Source organism: Bombyx mandarina, chromosome 26, assembly GCF_030267445.1.
Source record: "Bombyx mandarina strain Sakado chromosome 26, ASM3026744v2".
NCBI lineage: Eukaryota > Metazoa > Arthropoda > Insecta > Lepidoptera > Bombycidae > Bombyx > Bombyx mandarina.
Window position 1 is genome coordinate 7,963,061 of NC_143232.1, and position 27,925 is coordinate 7,990,985.

The window sequence follows — 27,925 nt, forward strand, 5'->3', positions numbered from 1 at the left end:
AATTTTATCGCAAAAGGTAACATAGTCATATGGAGATAGATTCCCTTTGCATTCAACAAAAAAAAAGCGAGTTGACAATAACAACTGATAACTGACAAATGGTGGCTGTGGTTGACTCATTAGATGTTATTTTTTCAAGTCTAACTCAAACCAGAATGAGTATTCGCATAAAAGCATAATAAAAACATACGATCGAAACTTTAAGTAAGAATTTAATTGAAAATAAAATAAAAATGCATCGGCGTCGAGCACCGAACTTTACGTATGTGAGCGGTTGTGTAAAATACATGATTTTTGTGATAAACTTCTTATTTTGGGTAAGTTTCTGTAATTAATTAATTCCAAAAGTGAAAATAACAATGTATAGTATAGTTAAAACTTATAATGGAGAGCGTTGAAAGTCGGTTTACGTTAGCCCATTTTTTTCCCCGTACCATTGTTATCGTAATAGTAAAATCTTTTCGCACGCACTCTGCCATAGTCAGTTTGGTGAACTTAAATATTTAACATGGGAGTGCCAGACAGACTCGTGCTCATCATACGAGACTACTTGTCGAACCGTTCGTTCCGATATCGAGTCGAGGGAACGCGTTCCCGGCCCCGTCACGTCACAGCCGGAGTCCCGCAAGGCTCCGCCCTCTCCCCGTTACTATTCAGTTTGTATATCAACGATATACCCCGGTCTCCGGAGACCCATCTGGCGCTCTTCGCCGATGACACCGCCATCTACTACTCGTGTAGGAAGAAGGCGTTGCTTCATCGACGACTTCAGACTGCAGCTACCACCATGGGACAGTGGTTCCGGAAGTGGCGCATCGACATCAACCCCACGAAAAGCACAGCGGTGCTCTTCAAAAGGGGTCGCCCTCCGAACACCACACTGAGCATCCCCCTCCCGACTAGGCGCGTCAACACCTCCGCCCCCGCCGTTCGCCCAATCACGATGTTCGACCAGCCCATACCGTGGGCCCCGAAGGTCAAATATTTAGGCGTCACCCTCGACAGTAGGATGACATTCCGCCCCCACATCAAGACGGTACGCGATCGTGCCGCCTTCATTCTAGGACGTCTCTACCCGATGATATGTAGGCGAAGTAAAATGTCCCTTAGAAATAAGGTGACACTCTACAAAACTTGCATACGCCCCGTCATGACCTATGCAAGTGTAGTGTTCGCTCACGCGGCCCGCATACACTTAAAATCCTTCCAAATCATTCAATCCCGTTTTTGCAGGATAGCCGTCGGAGCCCCGTGGTTCGTCAGGAACGTCGACCTCCATGACGACCTGGACTTAGAGTCCATCAGTAAGTATCTGCAGTCGGCGTCCATGCGCCACTTCGATAAAGCGGCACGACACGAGAACCCTCTCATCGTGGCCGCCGGTAACTACATTCCCGATCCTGCGGACAGAATGGAAAGCAGTCGACGTCGCCCAAAACACGTCATCTCGGATCCTCCCGATCCACTAACGGTGCTTTTAGGTACCTCAAGCACCGGTCACCGTTCTCGTCGAACCCGTCGCTTGCGACGAAGGGCTCGACGAGTAAATTAACTCTCAGACACAGCCCACTGAGTTTCTCGCCGGATCTTATCAGTGGGTCGCGTTTCCGATCCGGTGGTAGATTCTGCGAAGCACGGCTCTTGCTAGGGTTCGTGTTAGCAACATCGTCAGGTTTGAGCCCCGTGAGCTCACCTACTAAAGTTAGGGTTACGCTGACATAGCCTCTCTAGGCTATCAGCTTAGGTAGGAAAAAAAAAAAAAAAAAAAAAAAATTAATTATTTTACTTCGTATTACAGACAATGTCCCAGTGGAATAAACTAGTATTTTTTTTGGGCATATTATAAAAAAACGTTTTCTTCTTTACTCTATTAACTTTAAAAATATTTTAAATAAATTCGACACAGATATCGACCGTCATCCTTTCCAGTCAAGTGATTGAACTTTGAATGAATTTTTTGTCAAAAAATATCACCCTTATATCTCCAAATCCAACAGAAGTAAACATAATAAAATAATCTTAAATTTCAGTTGGTAGGCGGATTGCTGATCGGAATCGGGCTATATTCATTTATTGACAAATGGCAAGCCACTGGACTTATAAAGGTATTAAAGTCATGAATCTATTAAATATTTTTTTCTCCCTGCCATTCATAAAATTGTATGTAGGAATTATTTAATCTAACAGTATATGTATATAATGTATTTATTTATTTAAATCAAAATACAGTTTAGCTTTGTAAAACTATAGCAATTGAGTTGCTCTTATAAAGAGAAACAACATTTAAAGCTATTGCTTCACCATTATTTTTATATATTTTAATATTGCAAAAATGCTCTTTATATGTCTAATGTTCTAATGTTTCAATAATCGAAATTCTATTTATGTCATCTATAGGAGAATGATATAAATAACATATTAACCTCTTTAAGGATTAATCGTATAGAGGTTACGTGTATATATTATACATTATAAATTTTTCACACACTGGTAGATGCCTAGGTTTCTATGCAATTCTTGAGCATCTGTGAACATCATACATGTCTATGACTGAAGCTCTGAGTTCTTGATTAAAGGCCTACTTGCTTGCACTCTTGGAACAATGACTAAGTAATACATTTTTATGATATAATAAAAAACAAGTACATATATGAGTCGACTATTATCAAAGCCGGCAATCTGACTTTTGAACAATGATTGGTAAATCAGAAAAACGAATTATTGACTTTGTATTCCATTGGCAGTCACAAACCTCTTCGGAACGACATCTTAGATAAATAACAGGTTAACTATTAACCTTTATTTAATGCAGGTTTTGAACCGTATTCTTTGAAGGAGACAATTATATTCAAATCAATCTGTATTGACATATCAATAAAAAATTTTTGTCCAAATGCACAGATTGCCACCTTTGATAATAGACGACTCATATAAAATAAATTGATTTAATTGAGGTTTTTGACCACATTGATAACTGATGACGTGTTTACAAAGAATATTCAGTTGGGCACCTACATATTGAAGTCCTTTTTTCGATGTGTATGTACGAATGTACTGATTAGATCTCCGAATAAAGAATTCCTTAGCTGTGAATATAGGAATTGGGTTGCATTTTTTTTAATCTGCATAATATAGTGAAAATGTGAATAAAGTAAACATGAATAAAGAGCTTTTGGCACAGATGACAATTGGCAAAATTGAATGACTCATTTACTTACTGTGAAATATGTTACTCAGACATTCTAAGTACGCTAATAAATTTAAAGCCTCAAAGTGTCTTTTAGGGCTGTCAGTAATCCTCATACTCAAGTTCATGTCTCAAACAAGTCTCAAATTTAGTGAATTTGTTATGAGAAACTGTGCTATTAATAATCACCCACAATTTTCAAAGGTGATAAGAGAACTCATGTTCATTAGTACACCTAATTAAAACGGCTACATCAAATAGGAAAAATATCATGAGTAATTTCCAATGAAAGAATAAGGACGTTGTTACCTTGTTACCCTTTAGGATTGTGGTGTTAATATCTGTGCCTAATACTTGCTATTATAGATTCCATTCATCACAATAATACTAATAATTTTGGGGTAAACAATTCAAACTTTATTAAATGATAGGATGATATGATATGATATGATACGATATGATATGATATGATATATACCTGATTCACTATAAAGGAAATTCGACTTAATAAATCTGAACACTTTTTTGCTTACTTCAGGGTAATACTTCTACTACCATTGAAGATTCAGAACAGGTCACTTCACTTTGTATGTTGATATATTTTTTAACTGTAAAGAGGTTTTGTTACACTCTTCCCATTTTGGTTCCAGTTTCTATCATATACAGATATACTATAATAAACATTAAATGATAACAGCAATGTTTTTTGTTTTAGCTCAACTCACTGTATGATTTTATTCTGAATATAAGCTTACTGATAGCTCTAATTGGCGGGGTTGTCTTCATAGTTAGTTTTGCTGGATGCGTTGGAGCATTGAGAGAGAACACTTGTCTGTTGAAATTTGTAAGTATTATTAAGTATCTCTCACTATCGTCGACAGGACTGGGTCTGTCGTAGGGGCTTTATAAGTAATTGTTCAAAATTATATTAAATTAACTATTGCGAATCAAATTTCTTAAAATATATATATATGCTTTTTTATGTTGCTTGTATGGATGAGCTCATGGTTTCTTTGTTCTAAGTTTTAAAATTAGAATGCATTATAGCATTGCACCGAAATACCTAGGCCATTTCGGGATAATATGTCCTGTCACCAGTAAACATTTATTTGTATTCAATAGAGTTGCAGTTTCCAGGTACGCCCTGAGCCTGTATGTAGGTATCATCATTATTGTGAATACCGTGAAGCGGTAATAGATTGAAAGAGGAACTCTTTTTGAATTGACAGTTCATCCTCATGACTCAAAGTGGGCTGCAGCGTTTATTGTTGGATCGTTAACTGCCTAACACCAGACATGTGATAAGATTGTATGGCAATAAAAATAAATAATAGTTTAAAAAACTAATAAAATACGCTTTTATAGAAAATCCAACTAAAAAATAGAAAATAAATTTAAATATATTTGATAAAAAAATGATTTTATTGTAAAAAAGCGTGGGGTGCTTTTCAGGATATTATCAAAATAACCGTTTTACTCATATCTGTTCATAAAATATATGTAACTACTGATACATGCACCCCACGCTGTTTGATTCAAATTTATTAAAACTTATTGTTTCAATTTATTGTTTCAAATTAGTTGAATTTAAATTTTTTCAATTTTGTTTTTTTTTATATTGGAATGTCATAGGTCCTTAATAAGTATACCAAATTTCGAGTTAATCCGACCGTTTGAAGGGGGTCAAAATCATGTTAAAAGATTCCGTTACAAACATAAGAGTCATCTATTATCAAAGGTGGCAATCTGTGCATTTGGACAAAAAAAATTTATTGATAGTTCAATACAGATTGATTTGAATATAATCGTCTCCTTCAAAGAATACGGTTCAAAACCTGCATTAAATAAAGGTTAATACTTAACCTGTTATTTATCTAAGATGTCGTTCAGAAGAGTTTTGTGACTGCCAATGGAATACAAAGTCAATAATTCGTTTTTCTGATTTACCAATAATTATCCAAAAGTCACATTGCCGGCTTTGATAATAGTCGACTCATAAATACGTCTAAAGCTACAGTAATAATAGCGTATTAAAAATACATAAATGTGCCCCGAAAATCCCCCGATGCCTTGGGATATTATTGGGGCCTGTAATATGAGACGTAGTATGATGGTGGTGTTTTGTATCATCCACATGGCAGTATTCCCTGTGTCTGCTGATTCTGTTCCTGGTGGAGATGGGCGGGGCTGTATGCGGGTTCGTGTTCCCGCGCTCGCTGCAAGGCTTCTTGGAGCTGAGCTTCAAGGAACACGTGGTCCACGCGTACAGGGACGACACCGACCTGCAGAACTTCATCGATTTCGCTCAGCGGGACGTAAGTTGTCAACTGAACAGAAGAATAATGACTGATATTTCCTTAAAAATAATTTGCATTTTGTCTATAAACAAACAACCAAATTAAATTTGTTGCGGTTTGTGATAAATTGTAGACAAAGTCATGTTTGTGTATTAAAGCATCTGACTGATTAAAACTGGACTTAAAACAAAACGACTCGGGTGCTATTTCATTTGATACAGGATTATGTAATATCAAAACTATCGAGATTCTGACTGACTCGTTGGTGCAGTAGTTAGCGCTCCTGAATGTTGCGCAGAGGTCCGTGGGTTCGATTCCCATATCGGGCAAACCTTCGTGTGATGAACAGGTTGGTTTACTCTTTATCCAGGCGTTTAACGTATATAAGTATGTATGTCAGTCTCTGGCGCTCGATAATATATATATATAATATATACTCGGGAAATCCTAAATAAGGGCCGGATTTCAGTGCATGATTTGTTAGGTAAAAAAAAAAAAACTTTTATTTGTTACACTTTGCTCACCTGACTGAGGACTCGGACAATTACTCCCATATATTGTGCATAAAGTGTTTTTTTTAAGGGGATTTTATGACCTGGTAACTGAGACCTTTAAGTAATGTCTTATTTTAATTTATATTCTTTTTTTATAAAAATGATAAAATAGAGCGAAATGAAATGAAGATGATTAATTTGAGACATTAATCAACTGGGATGAAATTAAATGAAATGAGATGATATGGGATGAAATATAATCTCAGTAAAATGGTGGTCATTTACTAAGATTTTTTCAGTGGACTTTTTGGAGGATCCCGAGAAGTTACATCCAGCGGCTTTGTTTCATTTTCCCACATTTGTGCACTTTCATAGATATTAAAAGTTAATAAACCACCATTATTACACATTTAAACCCGAAGAAACACAAAATAGACAAAATAAAAGAAATCACACAACTTCACTCCTCGCGTTCCCGCCAAAAAGTCACATAACCTCTAAAAAAAAAAGTGACCTACCCTCAATCACGTTTTTGTTTCAGTTCCATTGCTGCGGCATCACTTCGGACGGTTACATGGACTGGGCCAAGAACGAGTACTTCAATTGCTCGTCGCCGTCGGTCGAGAGGTGCGGGGTTCCGTTCTCGTGCTGCATCAACGCGACCGACATATCGTCGGGGCTGGTCAACATCATGTGCGGCTATGGAGTGCAAAATTATCCGGTACGTGTGTATGTTTTTGAAGTGAGTCCGCACGGGTGATATTCCTGATATTCCTTCACCGTGGAGGTCAATCGTGAACATTTGTCGAGTACGTATTGATCTATACCAGCGGTCGGGGAACTTTTTTAATTATTATCTCAAAATACTTTTGTGTAATTACCCCATGGCGAAGAACAAAAAAAAAACCAAAATCGCTTCTTTTTAGCATCTTTCATATTATAGCCCCCATGAAAATCTTGAAAAGAAAACAATAACTAAAAAAAATATTTAAACATTATTTATTCAATAATTAATTAATGTGTTCTATCTCATTCTCTCGCCGGCTGAATCCTATACATTTATGTGTTTGTGTCTGTCTCTATGGACTTATTTTTTCGTTTCATCGAGTTTCAAATCACAACGATTCTAAAGAAGTTTCACTTCAATACATATATACTTTTTACTCACAAAAGTTTCATTTTTACCCCCTAAAATTTCATTTTACCCCATTTGGGGCAATTTACCCCGGTTCCCCGACCGCTGATCTATCCTAATATATACAGTGATTTTTACGGATGTTCCGTTATAACTACTGAACCGTGCATCCGATTGACTTGAAACTTGGTATCCATGTAGAAAATACATGTACTTAATGGATAGGCTAATATTTATATAAAGTGTTGGACCCCTACACCAGTTGCGGGGGCATTAATGATGAGAATGTTTGTGGGGGTGAGAATATAATTAAAGCTGCTTATACGGCTTAATCTCTTTTTCTTTATTGTCATTACATTATTTCCGACGTACCAAGTACATTGCTGTTTCAGTGGGCGCGTTCGATTGACGTGTTATTCGTCGACATTTGAATACTCGGGGCTACTGGTGGTAGGACCTCTTGTGAGTCCGCGCGGGTAGGTACCACCGCCCTGCCTATTTCTGCCGTGAAGCAGTAAGCAGTTTCGGTTTGAAGGGTGGGGCAGCCGTTGTAATACTATACTGAGATCTTAGAACTTATATCTCAAGGTGGGTGGTGCATTTACGTCGTAGATGGCTATGGGCTCCACTAACCACTTAACCGCCAAGTGGGCTGTTAGCTCGTCCACCCATCTAAGCAATAAAAAATTTTTAAAAAGGTCAACTTTAGTACCATTGATGACGTCATCTCTTTCAAAACCGATGACGTCTTCAGTTAATGATTAATGACTACCGCGAATATTTAAAATATGATTAATACCGTTTTTTGAACTGTAGATATTTAAGCTAAAAGACGGTGAGAAGTACGCCGGTTAAATAAATAAAAATGTTATATTTGTTTTCAGGTAGCGGAGGCTAGTAAGCGCATATGGACCAGTGGCTGCCTGGAGATAGTGCGGTCGTGGTCCGAGCGCAACCTGTACACCATCGCCACCGTCGCGCTGGGGGGCGCGCTCATGCAGCTCTTCGTTATATACCTCGCCAAGACCCTGGAGGGACAGATAGAGCTGCAAAAAGCAAGGTACCGTTATAGGAGTCCGTCGTGGCCTAAAGGATAAGACGTTCGGTGCATTCGTATGTAGCGATGCACCGGTGTTCGAACCCCGCAGGCGGGTACCAATTTCGATAAAGCGGCACGACACGAGAACCCTCTTATCGTGGCCGCCGGTAACTACATTCCCGATCCTGCGGACAGAATGGAAAGCAGTCGACGTCGCACCTCAAGCACCGGTCATCGTTCTCGTCGAACCCGTCGCTTCCGAAGGGCTCGACGAGTAAATTAACTCTCAGACGCAGCCCACTGAGTTTCTCGCCGGATCTTCTCAGTGGGTCGCGTTTCCGATCCGGTGGTAGATTCTGCGAAGCACGGCTCTTGCTAGGGTTCGTGTTAACAACGTCATCAGATTCGAGCACCGTGAGCTCACCTACTAGTTAAGGTGACGCTGATATAGCCTCTCAAGGCTATCAGCTTAGGTAGGATAAAAAAAAAACTTTTTTTTTTGTACTTTAAAAGAATCTGTCCGTTTCAGATGGCAAACATGAAACAGGGGCATGATGTGCGCTTACCGCGAGGACGGTCGGCGCGCCTGCCTCTAGCCGGGACTCGAACCCGCGGCCCCCGCACACACCGCCGAGCTCTCTACACCGGACGCGTACTGAAACAATCGCGAACGAACTTTCTTAAATACCGAATCCAAGACATTTGTGGTGAAACTTCTATTTTAATTATAACCGTAGTTGTAGTTAGTAGGTTATTTAAATACGTGTAGAGCCAACCCTAACTCGGATCCAAAATACTGCCATTTAAACTTGCTGATAGAAAAGTTTAGAAACAAAAAAAATTTATTGAATATGCAATTTCGGAAAGGGCACATCTCTGAAAATGTAAAATGTTCAGGAAATGAAAAAAAAAAACTGATTATTTTCTAAAGCGGTGTAAAATTTAAAATATTAACTTTCGAGATATATTTTAGTGTTAATTAGCGATTGAAAATTAACTGGAATTATTATAAAATGGGTGTAGGTAAGCCTCAAAACTACATGTATAAGGAAAAATGTATTTGACAAAATATGCGACATGTGCCCTTTTCGAAATTGGATATTCAATTAAAAACATTATCTAGAAAATCGAACTTAACTAAAATAGTATTTGTATAATACGTTTTTCGGAATCTCGTGACTCTATTTACGATATTAGGCCTATGTGCTTAGTGAGAGTTTTTTAACGTTCTCGATAGCGTAAAAGTTAACTCAAATTTGTATGGAGTTGGAACAGCGCCCCTAGCGGCAAACGTAGGCAAACGTTCCAACTCCAAACTAATTTGAGTTAACTTTTACGCTATCGTAGATTGGGGGGAATCGGGAGCCCACAGATATCTACAAAGTTAATGTGCCACCCATCTTGAGATATCAGCTCTAAGGTCTCAGTATAGTTACAACGGCTGCCCCACCCTTCAAACCGCAACGCATTACTGCTTCACGACAGAAATAGGCAGGTGGTACCTACCCGCGCGGACTCACAAGAAATCCTACCAGTAATTAGAGAAGCACTCCCCCTTAACCCGGGTCGGATATCCGGCTTCTACGAGCGTGTCCCCACGCTGTCCCCCGGGGTGTCCGCCACACTCATTCAAACTTGTTTCATACTTCTTTATTTTTTGGCTCCGGCACGGTTTGTGCATTGGCCAGCGTCAAGTAATAAGATTTTTATAATTCGCCGTTTTAATTATTTACAGTTTATGAATAATAATAAAAAAACGAAGGAAACTAATCGCGACATTAACATAAATGATTAAAAACGAATTAAACTTACAAATGAGATAATATGTGATGAAATATAATCTCAGTAAAATGGTGGTCATTTACTGAGAGTTTTTCGGTGGCTTTTTTTTTGAGGATCCCGAGAAGTTACGTCCAGCGGCTTTGTTTCATTTTCCTACAAAATTATGCATTTTCACAGATACTAAACAGTTAATAAACCACCGTTATTACACATTTAAACCAAGAAGAAACACTAAATATACAAAATAAAACAAATCACATAACTTCACTCCTCGCGTTCTCGCTAAAAAGTCGTCATACTTCATACGTCAGACGATATCGTCGCTTCTCAAACTTTACTATCACTAATGAATATTATGTATTAGTTCGAGTTCCCCGAATTCAATAAAACGGTATTCGTATCGATCTAAATTAAGTCGTAAATGTTCTGATACTATGCGGGGGCGCGGAACGTGGCAGTGCTCAAAGTTTTCAAAGTTTTTTCTTGAAAAAGAACATTGGGAAATTATCAAATTTAATAACGCAAAAGACTGATTCGTATATTATGTAAATCAAAAAAAAAAGAAGCATAAATTCCAAATTTTGTTTTTTTTCTATTATTTAGTAAAATATTTACCAAAACAATTATTATTCAAAGAAACTTTACTTCTTAATGTTTAACTACATTCCATCGCTCAATTATACAAATTTTATATTTACATTTTTTAAAGTATTTGGCATTAATTGCTCAATTTATTTTCTCTTCAAAATGTTTTAAAGATCAAATATAAATCAACTTAAATAATAACGGAGAGAAAGAATTCATGGAAGCTTCTAGTACAAGCAATCGGAGACCAACAAATCTGTTAAAGGATAAAACTGAACGCGTTAACGTTAATCAAATTAAAATAATCACATACATATTATTATTATGATTATTTTAATTGAAAAATAATAATAATATGTAACAGATTCTATCCTCTGTACGGTAAGCTGAACGCGAATCAGAGCTAGTTTTTGTCTGCGATTATATTTAAGGCGGTTGGCATGGAGTTTCTTTGCTCCAAATGACGTCACATGTGGTCATACGTTTACATTTTTTTCTTTTTCAAAACTTGGAACTAGCTAAGTTTTATTTGGCCCGGTTATTAATTATATCTTAATGTATTATCTTGACTCAAGCAGAGAATAGTCGAATTTACATTTTCATAAAATATCTATTGCATTTTTTTTCCTAGAGAGTAGTTTTGTTTATTTAAACAGATCGCATTCCGAAAACCAAATGTTCCATATATTGCATTAGAAGCTAACTGATCAACGCAAATGCGATCTTATTGCCCTGCCGTTTAGATTTATTTTCCCGATTGAAGCTCGTTTGTTGATGCGATCCTCAACCTGCTTAAACTAATGAATGTAATATGTAACGGTTTCAATGAAATGAAAATGCCGAGTCGCGCTCTCGTCTTGGGTACAGTGCAATTTTGTAAATAACATCCTAGGATTAAGTTCTCTTATGTATCTCTAGTGGCGAGGGACTTTAAAGTGATTTCGTGTTAATCATCATCATTCTTCTGCTCTTGTCCCAGTCATCTGGAGCCGGCGAATTTAGCAGGAATACAACACATACGAAGGTGTAATTAGATTATTAAAATCGTGTATTATTCCCGTTGAGCTAACGTACTTATTTTATGAAATACATTAAAATCCTCCACGCTGATAGTCTCTTGTTCAACACATGTCCACCCAATGCTGAGTGCAGGTCTCTTCGAATCCACCCCATTCTCTTTAGGTCTCTTGCTTTTCGCATCCAGTCCTTGCCAACCACTTCGACCAGGTCATCGGTCTACCTCGTCGGCTGTCTGCCCACGTTACAACGTCCAGTGCAAGGTTTCCACACCAGTATTTTTGTGCCCCACCGATTGTCAGTGCGATGGCATATAGGGCTGGCCCACTTTCACTTTTTCCGAGCAATCACTTTGGCTGTCAGTCAAGCCAGTTCTTCTTCGGACTTCGGTATTCTACTCTATCTTCTTCACTCTATCCCGTAGAGAAATGCCTAACCTAGCCCGTTGCATGGCTGTGGCGGTAGCCATCAGGGAACACAAGGTTTTTGACAGATGCCGGAATCTCGCTTACGACATTTTCAAGATAAGCTCACATATATACAAGTTCCAAACAACAATATTCGGACCGTCGGTCTACCGAACAATAACACCCGCTCGGTGGAAGATCTTCCTTTTGTCGTCTAAGCCTACAATGGTTCTTTGCGTGACTTGAATTTTGGTCATAATTTGCTTTGTGAGCGACCATGTTTCGGCCTCATACACCATCACAGAACACATTGCTCGAAAGTCCGACGCTCCATTTTCATAGGTATACTAGCTGTACCTGTCCGCTTCGCTGAGCATATAAAATTAACATTATTATTTCTCACCTACCCACAAAGATTCTCATCATTAACGCCCCCGCAACTGTTGTAGGGAGTCCAACACTCATATAAATATTAGCCTATCCATTAAGTACATGTGTTTTCTACATGGATACCAAGTTTCAAGTCAATTGGAATGCACGGTTCAGTAGTTATAACGGAACATCCGTAAAAACACTAGAATTATATATTAATATAGATACCCTTTATTATGTCAGCTAGCTTGCCGAAAGCAGCCCGTCCTAGCTGTGTGCGGCTCTTTACCTTCCGTTCCTGGCTGGTTCTATCGAGACTGGTGTTCTGTCCTAAATAAACACTCCTCCACTCACTCTATTTCATATGATCCACTTTATCACCACAGCATATCATTTTGGTTTTTGAGATGTTCGTTTTAAGGCCAATAACGCCAGTAGTGCTACTGATTAAATATTACCCGTATTCCAACTAAATTCTTTTAGTTTTTTTTGAGATTCGTAAACACGAAGCAAACAAGACGGTGCGTCTATTCGACGCTGTCGTAAACGCCCGTATGCAATATTAACGTTCGAAGCGTAGCCAAAATATAATCTTTCGTATGTCACTTAAGACTTAGTGTACGCCTGTAAATATATATTAGAAAAAGAAAAAAGAAAAACCAAATTGTAAAAAAAAAACAAAGAAAAACAAACCCAAAGTTTGTATCGTTCTTTAATCTTAAGATCGTGTATTATAATACAAATTCTAAATACATTACCGTTTATAAATGGTTCTAGGAAAATATGTACGATTGTTATCTTTCCCAAACAGTAAAGATTCATTAAAGACCCTACTTCCAATCATTTGTCCTTTAAAAATGAAACTGGAAAGAAACGTCAATAAAAAATAGAGAAAAAAACCGATTTGACGGTAGTCACAAAAACACCTCGGTTGTCCGTGAACACAAAAACTAAAGTACTCCTTACGACGTAAACAATAAAACTCAAAATGATATTTATCTAACAAAATAAATTAACGCCATATAATTTCACTCAAGACGCATTTTCAAATAATAGATTTAATGTATCTTTATACTCGGTTATATTTACCCCTCCCTCCGTATATAGGAATAATTATACCTAATATATTTTTAATGTTGCACTAGCAGAATAGTCATATCTGAATTAAGAAGTTAACGATAACTGGTGAATAGTGCTCATTATAACGATACAGTGCTCGGCGATAAATCTTGCACATCGACTCTTAAAAAGAGACAATCGGCTAATCTCGGCTTCATAAAGCGCTATCTCTGTCGCACACTACGTGACGTATATGAGTCGTTGTTTTACCGTAGACCCTAATAGACATCATACTGATTGTGTTCGTTAGCCGAACCAGAATGTTTCTTATCAACCATTGAGTACTAATTAAGACATGTCGGATTTATCAGACCGATCCGATCGCGCCATATCATTGTGTCTTCAACCACAATGGTAGTGATAAAAGGTGAATATTAATAAATTTGCCAAATTAATAGAATACATTATTCGAAAAATAGTATTAAAACATTTTAGTGGCCATATTTATCCTGATATAACATTCAGGATTCTATAAGTCGAGACTTAAGAAGCATAAGGTCGGTTAAGAATATACAGCAAGTATAATAGGAAAAAGGCGAACGTTGGTTGGCGATTAAAAGCTATTTTCGCTTATCCCGTGTCCGTTACGACCTTACTCTTCTGAAATTTCGACGTTTTGAGGGTATTCGCAAATCTCAAGCCACAGGTATTGGTCATTTGCCAATACAAATGAAGTTAGATTTGTGGCAACTCAGAATCATTAAAAGCTTTGCAATAGACAAGCTGACACCGTTAGCAAAATAATCTAGTAATATAGGTATTTTAATCAAATCAAAGATATATATTATATTAGTCTCATGTCAAGTTAAAAACTAATTTACGAGTGACGTCATTTGTGGTTAGTTGCTGTGTCCGGAAAACGGTGAGTTCGGATTTTGGCCCCAAATGACGTCACACGAAATTAATTTACCTTTAAGCTAGTTTTAGTGGTTTGCGGGGCGATTTTAAAAACGATCACCTGGCCGGTTCCCTGTCACCGGTAAATTTAAAAATGATAAATCATATCCCGCAAAACCTCTATTTTTTCAATTGTACTCATAAAAAAATCTTAAAAGGGTAGTATTAATTATAGTTGATAAATTTATTTGAATAATTCCGAATCTATAGTTGTTATAGTTATCACGTAATAATGTATGTAATAAAGATCTAAGTCGATATTCTTATACAATTAATCTTTAAGTAAAATGAAAATGTATAAAAAATGAGAGAATTAAATGATATAGTGTCGTGAATGGGTTTTATTCGAAATGTGGGTACCTGATACTTTAAGACGGGCGGGCGGCATGATGGGTGGACGAGCTCACAGCCCACCTGGTGTTAAGTGGTTACTTGAGCCCATAGACGTCCACAACGTAAATGCGCCACCCACCTTGAGATATAAGTTCTAAGGTCTCAAGTATAGTATTCTGAGGTCTGAACAATAGAAAACAATACGTTATTTGTGAACACAACTTTTTTTTTTCCTGCCTAAGCTGATAGCCTTGAGAGGCTATGTCGGTGTAACCCTAACGTGTAGGTGAGCTCTCGGGGCTCAAACCAGGAGGCGTTGCTAACACTAGCCCTAGCAAGAGCAGTGCTCCGCAGAATCTACCACCGGATCGGAAACGCGACCCACTGAGAAGATCCGGCGAGAAACTCAGTGGGCTGTGTCTGTGGGTTAGTTTTCTCACCGAAACATTTGTCGCAAGCGACGGGCTCGAGGAGAACGATGACCGGTGCTTGAGGTACCTAAAAGGACCGTTAGTGGATCGGGAGGATCCGAAATATTGTGCTTAGGGCTACCTCGACTGCTTACCATGGAACACAACGGACTTTTCGGGAAGAACACGAAGGTCGAAGTTGTGTGAATTGTTTTATTTTGTTCATATACCGTACAAAACGTTTCTTTTTTTTTATTGCCCGTGTAGGCAGACGAACACATGGCACACCTGATGGTGAGTGGTTACCGTCGCTCATACCGCTCAGAGCCGCTGCCTACCGTTAATTAATTTTCATCTAATTTGAAGAAGGACATGTCACAGCGCTCAGGAAACACAGTGGAAGGGAGCTCATTTCATAGCCGATGGTATGTGTTAGTAAAGATCTCTGGAAACGCACTGTGGATGAACGCAGTGGCTCCAGGTAGTATGGATGAACGAGGGGCTGCCGTGTCGAAACGGTCAACATTTCAGAGCCTTCGCTTCGCCTCCAATGCTCCGTCGGCCTTGCGATCTTAGGGTGAGCTGCGCCGTCTGGTTGTAGTGTAGACCGCGGTAATCCCCTTACCTCATCCGGGTTCTGACCTCGGGGATCGGACACTTGGGCGAAGAGTGCAGGGGAGTCGTTTAGTGGGTAGGGCCCTGAAAACATCCTTGGGCCCGCGGACCTGTACAACATACCCCGCGCGCCACCCTAGGCGCGGGGACCTCGTAGGAGGTTCGGCCCCCGGTCCGAAAAAGAAAAGGTATGTTTATATTCGGTATTTCAGTTTATATATGAAAGTGCCGGCTTGCGACAGAAACTGCGACAAGTTTCAGCGATATTTGACTTTTTAAAGGTATGGTAGTGCCCAATTCTGGGTACAGCTATTTCTTCCCTTTCCCTTTAGTTTTCCCCTTAAGGTTTGGTTCGACGACCGGTTCAGGTTCGGGCGGCGGAGGAGGCCAGTACTTATCGAAGAAGCCATCGTCAGCTGCGTAGAGTAGGGGCAGTATGTGACTCTTTCGATTCCAGGCCTCTCTATCCAACTCTTCTTGTTCTTCCAACTCTTTCTCTTCTTTTGCTTTGAGCTGAAACAAAGGAAATTAATTTTTATTATAATCGTCATCATTTATATATTCTTGTCTGATAAACATCAAAATAAAAAGATGTAACTTTTTGTATTTTTATTCAATTGCTAATTTTGAACTAAATAAGTGTGGCTATTGAGCGGGGGCCATTGAAATTTTTAGTTTTAATCTATTTCAAATCAAAACTAATACAAGACAGGTTCATAATACACGAAAAGTTGAAAGAAAATTAAATTATACTGTATTGAAAACAACTTTGGCGATCCAATCTCACTTTGATTAAATTAAAACTTAAGTCATTTTCACTGGGTATGCGAAATACGAAAAACGGAAGCAAAGAATTTTTATTACTTCATTATAAAATATTAACACTTTTTTTATTTTGTTTTATTGATGTTTAGGCAAACGACTTCAGTTCCATACGTTACTATCACACATAGGAACGTGAGCTCTAGTTCTAAATCTATACTAATATCTAAATCTAAAGGGTTTTTTACGGACGTTCCATGTAGAAAATACACGTAGGTACTTAATGGATAGGCTAATATTTATACGAGTGTTGGACTCCCTCCCTACACCAGTTGCGGGGGCGTTAATGATGAGAATATTTGTGGGGGTGAGAAATAATAATGTTAATTTTAAATGCCCAGCGAAGCGGACGGGTACAGCTATTGTATCTAAATGTGATTTTACTGCCCTGACCATCCGAGGCGGCTGGTAGCAGCCACACATTCCGCAGCCATTAAAATCTGAATTATTCAACTAACCCTCATCATCACAATTCTCCTGCCCTTCTCCCAGTCACCTGGGGTCGGCGCAACATGTTTTCTCCTTCCATACTCCTCTATCTTACACCATCTCTCCGTTCACTACCCTCTTACACATATCGTCTTTCACGCAATCCATCCATTTTTTCTTAGGTATCTCTACCTCTTTCTCTAAAGCCTTCCACGTTCATACTTAAAACTCTGTTAACAACCTCATTATCATTTGGTCTCATCGCATGGTATGGAAATGTGCTTCAATTCAACTTACCATCATCAAAGCTAAATATTCTTCTGTATCGACGTCTTTTTTCTTTCCTTTGCCAGCGCTCTTGGCATCTCTCTTCGGCGATTTATCTTTCTTCGGCTTCTGTTTTATTGGTGCGTACAGCCGCTTCGGGTTGCGGATTGGATACGGAGAATCGGTTTGGATGTAATCCGGTGTGAACGTGAAGATCGAACGTATCAACTCGTATTGGTAGTCCGTGCCGAATCTGAACAAAACGCGGATAAGTTGATCAAGTTATAGGTTCCCTTTGACAAAAAACTTTGGTTTTTTTTCCTCTACCTATTCTCTGGTAGTCTAAGAGCCGAGTCACACCGGAATGGCAGCGTCGCGGCGAGCACTTTCAGCGTTAAATAATTTTAAACTTTATCTATATACTTAAAAGATCAGTATCGCTTGAAACGTTTGAAAATATCACGACACAGCCGCCTCCCGCTCGTGGCGAAGCGAACAGTCGCGCGCCACTTGCGTCTTGTCGGTGGTTCTGCCAGCGGCGACACAAGCCCACTTGCGGCACCGCGGTCTTATATAATAACCAATTCCATCATGTTCACTCCAAACACACGAGTATCATTGTCGAATGAAGAAACTAAACTAGTCAAGAGGAGACTAGGCGCGGGCAGCCTGAAGGCCGCGCGAGGCCGGGGGCCGCTGGCATCGCTGCCGGCCGCTGCCATTCCGGTGTGACTCGGCCCTAAGGGCCTATTCTAGCTACGTCCAGATGGTTAGGTAAGCCGAGGCTCAGCCTAAGAGAATTAGCTAGCACTAGCCCTAGTAAGAGCAGTGCTTCGCAGAACCTACCACCGGATCGGAATCGCGACCCACTGAGAAGATCCGGCGAGAAACTCAGTGGGTTAAACTTTAGTACTCATCATATCGTCGTACGAGGTATCTTTAAACGAAATTGTTCCTTAATGTTGACAAAATTAATTACTATTTGCCTTGAACTTAGGCTTGAACATTGGGATAGTCGCATCGTTGGATACAAATACATCGGAAGATTCGTCCTTGTGGCCGTCATGACTACTGTTAATTTTCTAAATTTCTCAACTGCCGTGATTAAAACTAGTTTTACAGTGTAATCTCCGTAGTTATTTCAATCGTTCGCGACTACGAAAACTTTAAAATAGTCGGAACGTCAGAAATAATTTAATGACAATAAAAAAATGCGAAATTAAACTGGTTAACTATGTGGTCTTAATTATGTCTACAACTTGCGAAGACAGAGAATAACTACAATCACAACAATAATCAAATTGAAAACAAAGAAAATGGAATTACTAAATTTTGAATTACCTACTAGTCGTAGGACGTCTCGTGGGTCCGCACGGGTAGGTACCACCACCCTGCCTATTTCTGCCGTGAAGCAGTAATGCGTTTCGGTTTGAAGGGCCGGGTAGCCGTTATAACTATACTTGAGACCCTTAGAACTTATATCTCCAGTTGGGAGGCGCATTTACGTTGTAGATGTCTATGAGCTCCGTAACCATTTAACACCAGGTTGACCGTGAGCTCGTCCACACATTAAACAAAAAGAAATTGAGTAAAGACAAATATAAACCAACAAATCATATATATAATGTGTAATCTTGGTCAGGTCTCGTAAAGAGCATTCATAGGCGGCGCCTTCGAAGGTTACGGCGTGCTTTGATTCGGTAGCCGCGACCAGCTGTGAATCATCCTCCACCTCCTCGAAATGTACTCCTGCTTGCGCTGGAGTCGGCAGGAAGTTCTTATCGGCCACGAAACGTGCTGCTGACAGCATGTTATCCTGGAGATATTTATGGAATCAAAGCTGAGCTGTTCCAAAGATAAAGTACCCGGCGATAAATATTGCACATCGACCGTGGGAAAGAGACGGTTAATTTTTGCTTCATAGAGCGTTGGCCTGGCTTGGCACTGCCCTCGGCATTGCTGAAGTCCATGGGCGACGGTAACCACTCACCATCAGGTGGACCGCATGCTCGTCTGCCTACAAAGGCGATAAAATAGATAAAGAAAAACGAAGTGAAGAGTGTTTTTTGCTGCTAATTGATAGTAGCCCCGAAGGGCTATGCTAGCTTCACCAGACGTGAAGGTGAGCTCACTGGGGCTCAGCTTGAGACTTTGTTAGCACTAGCAAGAGCAATGCTTCGCAGAATCTACCACCGGATCGGAAACGCGACCCACTGAGAAGATCCGGCGAGAAACTCAGTGGGCTGTGTTTGGTTATGGGCTAGTTCGCTCGTCGAGCTCTTCTTCGCATTCGACGAGTTTGACGAGAACGGTGACCGGTGCTTGAAATTTCTAGAAACGTCGGTAGTGGATCGAGAGACTCCGAGATGACGTGCTTAGGGCGACGTCGACTCTTTACTGTTTGGATCAGTGTGCTTAGTGCGAGTTTTTTAACGTTTTCGATAGCGTAAAAGTTAGCTCATATAATTTGTATGGAACGTGATCGTTTGCCTACGTTTGCCGCTAGGGGCGCTGTTCCAACTGCATTCAAAATTTGAGCTAACTTTTACGCTATCGAACGTTAAAAAACTCGCACTAACCCTTACTGGTGTATATTATGTAGTTTGCTCTGAGTACTCTCCATAAGCTTTTGTAGCTCCATGCATTTTTACTGGTGGTAGCACATCTTGTGAGTCCGCGCGGCTAGGTACCACCACCCCGCCTATTTCTGCCGTGAAGCAGTAATGCGTTTCGGTTTGAAGGGCGGGGCAGCCGTTGTAACTATACTGAGACCTTAGAACTTATGTCTCAAGGTGGGTGGCGCATTTACGTCGTAGATGTCTATGGGCTCCAGTAACTACTTAACACCAGGTGGCCTGTGAGCTCTTCCACCCATCTAAGCAATAAAAAAAAATGCAAGAGTTCGCGGGCTGATTTCGCTTCGCAAATACGCTTACCTCAAATCTCCTCATCATTCGTTGTCTGTCAGCCGCATCGAAGCGCTGCATCTCTCTCATCCACTCACAGAACCAAAGGATCAGCACGGCTTGTGTCGCTAAAGGTGATTTCCGTGAAAAGTTTAATTACTGGCGATTCCCCCAGTGTACAGTGTGGTGGTACTTAGCCATACGGGTTCACAAGAAGAAGAACCTCTAGTAATTAGGTAAATAAACATTGATGACAGTTACATTTTTATTACACGATGTTATTCCTCGTGCATACGTATTCTGGTACTTTACTTAGTTCTTTAGCAAATTATCACCCGTCTGCGGGATTCGAACACCGGCACATTTGCATCGCTCGATACGATTGCACCGGCCGTCTTATCCTTTAGGCCACGATGACTTCTAAATTAAATGCCCTAGTAGTTATCTATTTCGAGACATTCAAGCACGAAACACTGTATTGATTTACAAATCCGAACTGTATAGTAAAACCTCTCTTTCACGGCCAAAGAATCCAACATATATCAGCTTTGTGGCAGAAACGTATATGAGTGATACTTTGGGTGGACGAGCTTACACCCCACCTGGTGTTAAGTGGTTACTGGTGCCCATAGACATCTACGACGTAAATTCGCCAGCCACCTTGAGATACAAGTTCTAAGTTCTCAGTATAGTTACAACGGCTGCCCCACCCTTCGAACCGAAACGCATTACTGCTTCACGGCAGAAATAGGCGGAGCGGTGGTACCTACCCGTGCGGACTCACAAGAGGTCCTACCACCAGTAATTACGCAAATTATAATTTTGCGGGTTTGATTTTTATTACACGATGTTATTCCTTCACCGTGGAAGTCAATCGTGAACAATTGTTATGTACGTATTTTATTAGAAAAATTGGTACCCGCCTGCGGGATTCGAACATCAGTGCATCGCTAGATACGAATGCAAGGGACGTCTTATCCTTTAGGCCACGACGACTTTAAAACACTTTGAGATATAAGTTCTAAGGTCTCAGTATAGTTACAACGGTTGCCCCGCCCTTCAAACCGAAACGCATTACTGCTTCACGGCAGAAATAGGCATGGTATCTACCCGCGCGGGCTCACAAGAGGTCCTACCACCAGCAAAAAGCGATACGTTTCTTTTTAGCCCACGCAAATCCACTGCTGGACATATGGCTCCCTCAAGGTTCGCCAGAATAACCGGTCTTGCGCAGCCTACATCCAGCGCTACTAATATTTGACCTATCTACTAACTATAGGGATGTAATGGGGCAAATTAACACCACACTGTCTCAAATGCCAACCCTACCTGCACGTGGTGCATCCTGCTGATTGACGGACAGGGCTCTGGTGACCGATAGATGGCGGAATAACCATCAACAAAACCGCTCGGTGCGGAAATCTCCTGGCCGGTAACGGGCAGCAGCATTACCGGTGCAAGGCACCGAGCACTGCGATCGCCAACCCGCCTGCCAAGCGTGGCGATTACGGCATAACCCCCCCTTATGGCAGCTACAAATAAAACACGGCCCCCAGTTCCCGGCAGCTTTACTATCCCTGGCTACGGTAGCAGTCATGGTAACGGTAAGGCAGGGGGTGCGAAGAATCCCCGGGCTACGGACAGCTACCACCAAATGACCCTGGCGACTCTCAATACCCGGACCCTGCGGCTTGACGAACATATTGAGGAACTGGAAGTGGAATTAGGAAGGATACGATGGCACGTACTAGGGTTGTGCGAAGTCCGAAGACAGGGGGAGGACGTCATAACTCTAGACTCAGGCCACCTATTCTACTTCCGGGAAGGAGACCAACCTGGACAAGGTGGAGTTGGCTTTCTCGTCAATAAAATCCTCACGGACAACATTGTGGAGGTATCCAGTGTGTCAACACGGGTAGCGTACCTCGTAATTAAGCTCACCGAAAGGTACTCCCTTAAGGTGGTGCAAGTATACGCACCGACTTCGTCATACTCGGATGACGATGTGGAGGCTGTGTACGACGATATCACCAGGGCTCTGCACGATACCACAAAAGCCCACTTCAATGTTGTCATGGGAGATTTTAACGCTAAAGTGGGAGTACAGACTTGCGACGAATCGGTGCTAGGATCCTTCGGTTATGGATGTAGGAACCACAGGGGGCAAATGCTAGTCAACTTCCTTCAACGCGAGAGGCTCTTTCTAATGAACTCGTTCTTTAAAAAGAAGCCACAAAGGAAGTGGACTTGGCTAAGCCCCGACACTGTGACGAAAAACGAGATAGACTTTATTATGACGGACAAGAAGCATATCTTCAGGGATGTCTCTGTGATCAGCAGGTTCAATACCGGTAGTGATCACCGACTTGTCAGAGGCACACTGAATATGGACTTCAAGTTAGAACGCACTCGTCTAATAAAGTCTACGCTTCGACCCAGCCTACATCACATGGCTGTAGATCCGGAGCAATTCCAGCTAGATCTCCACAACCGATTCGCTGCCTTGGAAACCACCACAGACGTAGACGAGGCCTTAGATGGCGTGGTGAGGACACTGAAACAGGAGGGACAGAGACTGTGTCCAAAGGGTCGTACAGGCAGAACATCAAAGCTATCATCCGAGACTCTCCGGCTAATGGAAGAAAGGCGAGAAAACACACAGGCCACACAATCAGAGAAGGTGGCTCTTAATAAGAAAATCAGGACGCTGATACGACGCGATCTCCGACGGTACAATACTCAGCGGATCAATGACGCAATCCAGCAAAACCGAGGAGCCAAGGTGTTCGTGCAGCGTCTTGGTAAAAGCCACCTTACAAAACTGACCAAAAGGGATGGCCAAATTCTCGCCTCCAAACCGGAGATTCTCAGGGAAATTGAAGACTTCTACGGAGGCCTCTATACTTCCAAAGCAACTAAGCCTGTCTCCGACCCAGCAGATGTCCGAGCCACACTGTCCCGCCACTACACCGACGAGCTGCCACAGATTAGCGTAGACGAGATCGGGATGGCTCTTGAAAATCTTAAAAACGGAAAGGCCCCGGGGGAGGATGGTGTTACTTCTGAGCTCTTGAAAGCAGGAGGTCTTCCTGTTATTAAGGAGCTCCAGAAGCTCTTCAACACTGTCCTCTTTACCGGTAAAACTCCAAAGACGTGGAGCAGGAGCATAGTTGTCCTTTTCTTTAAGAAAGGAGATAAAACACTTTTAAAGAATTATCGCCCCATCTCGCTCCTGAGCCACGTCTACAAATTGTTTTCAAGAGTCATAACGAATCGTCTTGCTCAGAGACTTGACGACTTCCAGCCTCCGGAACAGGCAGGATTCCGAAGAGGATTTGGTACCGTGGACCACATTCACACAGTTCGGCAGATTATACAGAAGACTGAAGAGTATAATCTGCCACTATGTCTGGCGTTTGTGGACTACGAGAAAGCCTTTGACTCGATCGAGACCTGGGCTGTTCTGGAATCTTTGCAGCGGTGTCAAGCGGACTGGCGATACATCGATGCACTAAGATGCCTGTACGATGCCGCTACAATGACCGTCCAAGTACAGAAAGACCAGACGAAACCAATCCAGCTGCGCAGAGGTGTAAGACAGGGGGATATTATATCCCCGAAACTGTTTACAAACGCACTGGAGGACGTCTTCAAGACTCTGGACTGGAACGGACGTGGCATTAACATAAACGGCGAGTACATCTCACATCTTCGCTTTGCCGATGATATCGTCATCATGGCGGAATCGCTGCAGGACCTACAAAAAATGGTGCACAGCCTTAATACTGCATCCCAACGGGTTGGCCTCGGAATGAACTTGGATAAAACCAAGGTAATGTTTAACGGAAACGTCATTCCGAGACCAATCGATGTAGGCGGTACACCTCTCGAGGTTGTTCAAGAGTATGTCTACCTGGGACAGACCATACAACTAGGTAGAAACAACTTTGAGAAGGAAGTGACTAGAAGGATTCAGTTGGGCTGGGCAGCGTTCGGGAAGCTTCGTCAGGTCTTTTCGTCGCCCATACCACAATGTCTGAAGACAAAGGTCTATAATCAGTGCGTCCTACCCGTGCTTACCTACGGAGCCGAAACGTGGACACTGACTGTGCGACTAGTCCACCAATTAAAAGTTACTCAGCGAGCTATGGAGCGAGCTATGCTCGGTTTGTCATTGCGAGACCGAATACGCAATGAGGTCATTCGGGCAAAGACCAAAGTGATCGATATAGCTCGCAGAGTTAGTAAGCTGAAGTGGCAGTGGGCTGGTCACATATGTCGCAGAACCGATAACCGTTGGGGTAGACGTGTTCTGGAGTGGAGACCGCGAACCGGCAAACGTAGTGTAGGACGCCCTCCTGCTAGATGGAGCGACGACCTGCGCAGGGCAGCTGGCAGTAACTGGATGCGTAGAACCGAAGATCGGGTTCAGTGGCGAGCTTTGGGGGAGGCCTATGTCCAGCAGTGGACTGCCGCAGGCTGATGATGATGATGATGATGACTAACTATACCCTCTATAAAACAAATTAAACAAAGTTTCGATTTTTACTAAGCGAATTAACCACATTCCTCCGTAGTGAATATCATAAAATTAAGTTGCTACACATTTATTTAAACAAATTGGGCCCAGGATTTGAACCCCGGCACAGTGGCATCGTTTCAAACACACCGGACACTTTATCTTTCAGGCCATGACGACGATACTGCCTACATCCTAATTGTTAATAGACGAAATTTATAATAGGCAAAAGCTATCATTGTGTTTTGTAAATATACCTACTAGCCGTACTCGCCCACTTAACTGGTCATTTAAAATGTCCAACACTCATATAAATATTAACCTATCCATTAAGTACATGTATTTTCTACACGGATACCAAGTTTCAAGTCAATCGGATGCATGGTTCAGTAGTTATAACGGAACATCCGAAAAAAACACTGTTGAGAGGGTAGGTTAGCATGACCTAGACTTTACAGAATACAGCAAAACTAACGTCGGTCCATCAGATCCGCCTGAGCCCTCCTGAGCAAGCAAGCAAGAGTATCCAGGAACCAGTATTCGGCCAGGCTCGTCTTATATTCCGTACAGCCAACGATATCAGCCAGAGTATCTATGTACTTCTGCGGGGTTGTGCGAATGATTCTCGGTATTGACTCCGGATCGACGCTACTCTTGAATTCTTTAGGGAGAACGTGAATGCGGTTCTGCTCTTCGATTAGTCTGGTGCTATCCGGCAGGATTCTCCTTAATGATGGCGAAGGGAATATGCGAGGTGTCTCTTCTGCCACTGAGGGCACAGTCGCAGTAGACTCGTTTTCTTGAACGCTGACCGGTGTTGTTTCTTCGTGTTGTTCCGGGAGTCCTGGTTAAGAAGAATCTATTAAAATCGTCAAGATTAAAGAGAAGATTTTTTATTTTTTTTATTGCATAGTGATGCGGACGAGCTACCGGAGCCGATATAGGTACATCTACAACGTAAATGCGCCACCCACCTTGAGATATGAGTTCTAATATGTACAACGGTATAGTTACAACGGCTGCCTCACCCTTCAAACCGAAACGCATTACTGCTTCACGGCAGAAATAGGTAGGGTAGTGGTACATACCCGTGCGGACTCACAAGAGGTCCTGCCACCATAGCTCTGATAGCCCAACCAGGCCTTCGCTCCTTTCCAAGATCGACCAGATGAAATGGTGATCTTCATTAGTAGTTTATCCAGAGACTAGGTGTCTCTGGATAAACTTCTAGATACCTCTACATAGAGGGAGAGACCTTTGTATGTAGTAGGGGAAAGTGGGGATATACGAACACCTAAGGGAAAACTTAAATAAAACAATGGAATTTAATCACAGATTTTTTATTATTTTTTTATTATAAAGTATACTTATCTGTCTAACTTATTCACTAATCATCATTTATATTTTTTTAATAAACTGCAAAAATATGAAAGAAAAACAAAACCCTTAGTGTTCGGCTTTGCCCGACATCAGTCGGGTAAATACGAACACCAAGTGGGGTGATTACGAACCAACATTATTAACGACATAGATCACAATATTTAAAACCCAACGATGTTGACTGTCCGTCAGTACAACTCTCGTGAGCCCATTTTTTGCACACATAGCACACAATCTAGTCTTCAACGGGAGGATCAATATATTTATCTCTACAAAAAATACAAAAGTAGTCTTTATTTTCTTTTTCGCCTTTTTCTTTTTTTTTCGTATTTTGACTAGAGTCACTAAAGTTTTTTTTTTATATTGTTCAAATTCTTTAATAATATTTCATACTTCTTGTTTGAAGATGTTCTCTCATTACATTTCAGTCTTTTTATTTGGGTTAATTTTTGCCATCTTTCCGTTGTCTTCTTGATTTCTTACGTTTCCTGATCGTCTGTAAATAAAGGTTTTCATCCAACCATGGCTGTATTAACACTTCTTTCATTAGATGGTCAAAATTAGTGGTTTTTGGAACATTATATATTTCTGCTACTTTACGCAGGGAGAGTTTTTGGTTTTAACATCGTCTATAGCCTTTTTGAGACCTTCTAAACTATCCTTCAGTTCGGTCTTTCTTTTGTAAGTACAAAGAATCTGTAATAATATTTAAAAAAAAGTTGAACGGGGTACTAACAAACGGGAGTGGGGTAACGGCAAATGTTCGAGATTGCCCGACATGGAGTGTTCGTCTTTACCCGGCGGAATCGAAAATAATTAAAGGTCAAAAAACAATTTTGGTTAAATTTATTTTGCCTACTACATCATTATCATTTAGCTGAGTAATATGTGATTATTCCACTATGTAAAAGCTGAATTATTATTCTAGATAGAAATAAAGTTACATCAACTTGAATTTACCAAAAAATTACATCTAAAACATACAAAATATTGAAAAATGCATACCTTTTTAAGTACGTGTGTCCGCATCTCCTGTGTTATTGACTGGCATCAGTGGTGGCGTGATCTCCGAAATGGCGGCAAATAAAATTAGGATATATCTTTCTAACATATTAGAACCATTGAATTCGGCATTACCCAGCGTTCGCGTTTCCCCTACCTAAATAATATATCCTTAATTGATTACACTTGAGGCAAGCCGTAATGTGAACCAACCGGGTAGGTACTATAACCATGTCGTGGAACAGTGATGCGTTCTATGTAGTTTGAAGGATGGAATTGGCATTCTTTGGGGGTGGTGCCGGTGGTGGGTTGGTTGGCGATATCGATTTAATTGCGGCGTAAAATTTCGTGGTATGTTATTATTATGTATAAGTTTCTCTGTGTACCTCCTAATGCTATTCCTATTTATGTAAATGATGTATGTGACGATACATTTGTTTGTTTTACTAAACTTAATAATGTCATGTACGTACCTACCTATTGGGAAATAAATTTCTACAAAATGTTTTTATTTATTGAAATATACTTAACGGCATTACCTATGTTTCCTTTGCCTGTACAATCAGACAATCCAGGCACAAATGTTCATGAAATTCAAAATCCTTTAAAATTATTTAGGGCGTGTTGAGAGTGTCTGTCAATTAAGCCAATTCAAATAAACAACTCCAGAAAAATATTAAATAGAATAGTCGTAAATAAAACTTTGCTATTGCATCGAATAAGGCGCTCTCAAAGTAAAGTACCTTGTTCTTCATTGTCCTCGTGTGAAGATGAAGATTCAGACGACGCTATATCCGGTTTAATACACTCCAAGCCAGAATCAGACAGTAATTGACTCAGTGCTGCCTCGTGCAGTACTTCTATCCGACGTGACGACATTATAAGACTGGAATTAATTAAGTCTACGAAAA

The 27,925-nt window shown here is 40.8% G+C and overlaps 2 protein-coding genes across 2 annotated transcripts; one reads left to right on the forward strand and one right to left on the reverse strand.

Annotated features, from left to right (window-relative positions):
• Positions 1 to 48: 48 nt before the first annotated feature.
• LOC114241549 (tetraspanin-33) lies at positions 49 to 14,663 on the forward strand. The gene is made up of 7 exons (XM_028172408.2): positions 49 to 317; positions 2,031 to 2,105; positions 3,903 to 4,031; positions 5,329 to 5,502; positions 6,520 to 6,699; positions 7,998 to 8,173; positions 8,682 to 14,663. The coding sequence occupies exons 1-7, from the start codon at positions 234 to 236 to the stop codon at positions 8,692 to 8,694; spliced, it is 831 nt and encodes a 276-aa protein (XP_028028209.1). The 5' UTR covers positions 49 to 233; the 3' UTR covers positions 8,695 to 14,663.
• Positions 10,741 to 27,925, reverse strand: LOC114241441 (uncharacterized). The gene is made up of 6 exons (XM_028172263.2): positions 27,758 to 27,925; positions 25,108 to 25,476; positions 20,144 to 20,241; positions 18,818 to 19,023; positions 17,238 to 17,460; positions 10,741 to 16,202 (listed from the first exon to the last, which is right to left on the reverse strand). The coding sequence occupies exons 1-6, from the start codon at positions 27,891 to 27,893 to the stop codon at positions 15,999 to 16,001; spliced, it is 1,236 nt and encodes a 411-aa protein (XP_028028064.2). The 5' UTR covers positions 27,894 to 27,925; the 3' UTR covers positions 10,741 to 15,998.

Excerpts from the sequence above, each read along its gene's own strand:
- LOC114241549 (XM_028172408.2), top strand. The coding sequence starts at position 234 with ATGCATCGGCGTCGAGCACCGAACTTTACGTATGTGAGCGGTTGTGTA. Across the intron at positions 2,106-3,902 it reads AAGCCACTGGACTTATAAAG|CTCAACTCACTGTATGATTT; the intron begins GTATTAAAGTCA and ends TTTTTGTTTTAG. Across the intron at positions 4,032-5,328 it reads ACACTTGTCTGTTGAAATTT|TATTCCCTGTGTCTGCTGAT; the intron begins GTAAGTATTATT and ends TCCACATGGCAG.
- LOC114241441 (XM_028172263.2), bottom strand. The coding sequence starts at position 27,893 with ATGTCGTCACGTCGGATAGAAGTACTGCACGAGGCAGCACTGAGTCAA. Across the intron at positions 20,242-25,107 it reads GGCGGATCTGATGGACCGAC|CGACACAAGCCGTGCTGATC; the intron begins GTTAGTTTTGCT and ends AATCACCTTTAG. Across the intron at positions 19,024-20,143 it reads GAATGATGAGGAGATTTGAG|GATAACATGCTGTCAGCAGC; the intron begins GTAAGCGTATTT and ends AAATATCTCCAG.